At 30.7% G+C, this 4,050-nt stretch overlaps 1 protein-coding gene across 2 annotated transcripts; it reads right to left on the reverse strand.

Annotated features, from left to right (window-relative positions):
* Nucleotides 1-376: 376 nt before the first annotated feature.
* LOC139853014 (nuclear envelope-associated protein 2-like) lies at nt 377-3,812 on the reverse strand. Of its 2 annotated transcripts, none has more exons than XM_071842382.1 (5): nt 3,404-3,812; nt 3,185-3,292; nt 1,134-1,595; nt 916-1,017; nt 377-602 (listed from the first exon to the last, which is right to left on the reverse strand). In XM_071842382.1, the coding sequence occupies exons 1-5, from the start codon at nt 3,572-3,574 to the stop codon at nt 429-431; spliced, it is 1,017 nt and encodes a 338-aa protein (XP_071698483.1). In that variant the 5' UTR covers nt 3,575-3,812; the 3' UTR covers nt 377-428. The 2 variants fall into 2 exon arrangements, with proteins under 2 accessions (XP_071698483.1, XP_071698484.1); XM_071842383.1 differs by having other exon boundaries at nt 435-602; nt 825-1,017.
* Nucleotides 3,813-4,050: the final 238 nt, after the last annotated feature.

Here is a 4,050-nt window from a genome sequence, read left to right on the forward strand (position 1 = left end):
AAAGTTAAATGCATACAATAGGATTTTGATGAAAGTTCAACGCATTTTGGTGTCATTTTCCCTATGAACATATAATAAACCAACCAACAATATTATCCAAGCATTTATATTCTATTTATTATATAAAATTAAACGAAAGTAACCACTACTAAATTTAAATACAGTACATGTCTCTACTCTCTACCATGCTCCAAAAGTTACATAGTACATTCAAAACTATAAACAATTTGAAGCTCAAAAAAGGTACTTACATTGAAATTTGAAATATTTTGAATGTTGAAAGTTGGCTCATAGGCTGGGTATTTTACTATTTTATAGTAAACAAAAAGCAACCCACATGTAAACACTAGATTCTGGCTGTCTCTAACTAACACTAACACCTATTCCATTCCATTCAAATTCAAATTCAAATTGAAAAGGGTCTATTTCTAATGCTTGGAGAACACCACCAAAATCAACATTGACATAGATACACCAATTTTAAACCCTGAACTTTCCCAAAATTTCTGTTTGTCACCATTTCCACCATTACAGTTACCATTCTTTGTTGCTTCTAGTTCTTCTTTCACTTCTTTAAGCGCCTTGTCTCGCCTCTCGCCCATCTGAAATCGTATTGTATAAAAAGATAGAAACTTTAGTTCATACTCCATTTTTTAATTTATGTGTCAACATCAGCACATTGGATTGAAAATTTAACAAGTGGAAAGTGAATTAAATTGTACTTTTTGGTCATAAAAGATTATAGATAATCTTATTCTAAGAACATTATATAAAATCACTAGGATGAACATGGTTTGGGTCACTAGACGAAATTTAACACCTACCATGTAAATTAATTGTTTTGACATGAACACTTATTAACCCACCCATTTTGCATCTAATTGCACAGAACCAACAGGACATTAAAAGACTAACCCTTTGGAGCTTTCGGGTTTGAGCCCGAGCTTCATGAAGACAAAATTCTAGTTTTAGAACCCTTTTCTTCAACTCCTGATCAGCTCTACGATGTTTCTCCAACTATCACAACGAAGATATACAATTGTAATAACAATAACAAGCATTCAAGAATTAAAAGTATATATTTTACCAACAAACAATAAAAGAAATAAATAAGACTCCGAAAATGTACATACTTGTGACTCCAGATCCTTGGTTTTGAGTTTCCAATGTGCAGACATAACGCGAATTTCATCTCTCAACTTAGCAATTTCTTCATCTTTATCAGATAAAAGTTTATTCATTTTTTCAACATTTCTAGGTGAAACCTCATCAAGAATCTTCCTCAATTCGCAATAACTATTGGTGCTACTCTTGGCTAGAGCTTGCATGATGTCATGCTCAACTCGCATTACTTCATCTTTTAGTTGTAATTGTGAAGATTCTCGTAATTGAAGATCCTTATGCAAAAGATCTAGTTGCCCTCCCAGTTCATTAACACGAGCTTGGTGCTCTTTTAATGACTTGTTTTTCTGATCCAATTCCTTTAAAAGAGCTGTGCATTGAAGCTGTGCAGATTGAGCCGAGGCTGCACTTGCTTCTGCTGTTGCCTTTGTAGATGAAAGCTCTGAATTAAGATAATCCAGGTCCCGTAGATACTGTCACGCATAAAGATTCAAAAAAACCTCACATTTATTATTATTATAATAATCAATAGATAGATACAATTAGAAACTTATAAGAGCCTCATAACTCATATTCACAACATATGTTAAAGGGCACTTAAATCTTGCAAAAATCCATTTACTAAGGTAGGTCCCAACGGTTGATCCTTGGGGGCCGCCCAGCATCCGCCCAGGAGGGCTCTGTTGGCAGCAAGCCGCCCAGGCCACCACCCAGCTCCTTGTTCCTCTTCTCGTGTTTTTGTGAAATATCTTAGGACGAAGGGAGTGTATATGTATGTAGTACTTTTTGCTTTTGAACTTGTACATTTATTTAATTAATTAATTAATATAGTGGGTCCCAATTTATTTGGGGAAGTATGTCATTGTTGGTAGTGTTTAGTCCTGAGTTAGTCCTCGTGAGAAAGTGCTGATATGACACTGATGTGGCGGCTAGTCCTAGTCCTGAAGAGGAAGTATGTTGAGGGAAGTATGTTGGGAGCACAAACTATGCACAATAAAATATGGTAAGTGGATCAACAAGTCTAACTAAGAGGACTATAAAAATGCACGGGGTTGGATAAATATAATTAGTAATAAAGAAAGAAAGTGAAACGAACATTTAATAATTTTCAATATACATTTAATGCAACATTTCTAGGTCCGTGTACATTTATCTTATTATATGGCCAAGAATGGTCTACCATGGACTGCATTTAAATTTAAATTTAAATAATAATAGAATTCATGTGGATTTTGGTTTAATGCTATCAATGGATGGGATATCCATAACCTTCAAATTTTAAGTTCAAGTATATCATTGGAGAACAAATTAATTCAGTTAATAAGTTTAGAAAGAAGAAAATTTGGTCAACAGTTAAATAAACAAATTATTAAGAGTTAAAAATAGATATGGAAAACACCAATTTACCTAAAAAAAATTGAAATTTACTATTCTTATTGATCAACCATCATTTATATTAAAAAAAGCCAGATCTGATTTCTCCCATTATTGATATTAACCCCACAAAGAATCATAGATAGGTGCAACATATAGACAAAAATTCAAAAATGGTACTCCGTAGTAATTTATATGGAGATGATGAACACATACAAGAAAGGCACCAAACACATTCATGTGAATATATTATTATATATTTATATTTATATCTTTACCTACTTAAGTTGTGTGTGAATGGGCTGAAAGCCTCTCCAGGTTATTCAAAAGTTGCAAAAGACAAAATTTTTTAAGCATTCAAGCATAAAACAAGCCATAAAGTGAAACAATATATATATATAAAACAACAGAACAGAAAAAGATTGTAATTATTTATATTCTAAATCCACTAAGAATCAGACAAAGGCAGCATAAAAGTACTACTTTTGATATCATAAACTTGTTTGAATCATACAACAAAACTAGATTAAATCAAATCAACCAAAATCTCAGAAGAAATAGTACAAGTCAAATATTACTATCAGCCTACAAATCAAATTCAAATTAATTATTAATAAATCAATCAAATATCAAATTCACATATATAATTAAGAGTCTATAATCAAAATAAATTAAAAAAAAGTCAAACCTTTTCAGCATCAGATGATGAAGTTTGAAGCTGTTGATTTCTTTCATCTAAACATTTTTGTAATCTACAAATCTCTAACTCCATATTCTTAGCTCTATCTTCTGCTTCCTGCAACAACACAATTCATGTAAGATCTATAAAAATTCACTTGATCAATAAAGATTACAACTTTATTATTAACTTACGCATTTCTTAAACAAATCAATAACAAAAACTTGCCTGTCTAGTTAAAGATTCTTTAGCAAATGATTCTTCTTGAAACGAAAGACGATTTCGAACATCTTTAAGTTCTGCAGCAAGTGACACAACATTTCTTCTAAAGTTTTGTTTTTTCTCGCTTAGATCCCTCAATAATGGATCAATCTCCCTTGTTGAACTGACACTTGACATCTTTCAATCTAAACTACAAACTTAGAATCCAATCAAAACTGTTTGTTTAACTGAGGCTCCTGCAACATCAAAATTCAAACTTTCACACAAAAACAAAACTTTTTCAGGCTTCCATATATCTTTGGTGTATCATGTGAACAAAAGGTGAAACTTGTGACTACTACTTTACTTTATTTCAAGCTGAAGTCAGAGAAATAGAGAAATTAGAAAACATATCAATAAAAACAAAAGTGTAACTTGAGTGTGTATTTTTTTTTGAAAATGAATTAATTGCATGTGAAGATGTATATCCATAAATTAAGTAACATATAATATATTAATATTAACTTTTAAATTATATATATATATATATATATATATATATATATATATATATATATATATATATATATATATATATATATATATATATATATAAAATATATAATTTAATTTAATTTAAAAGTTGAAACAGAATGGAGTAAGAGAGGTGCTTA

The sequence above is a fragment of the Rutidosis leptorrhynchoides genome, chromosome 6, assembly GCF_046630445.1.
Source record: "Rutidosis leptorrhynchoides isolate AG116_Rl617_1_P2 chromosome 6, CSIRO_AGI_Rlap_v1, whole genome shotgun sequence".
NCBI classification, from domain to species: Eukaryota; Viridiplantae; Streptophyta; class Magnoliopsida; order Asterales; family Asteraceae; genus Rutidosis; species Rutidosis leptorrhynchoides.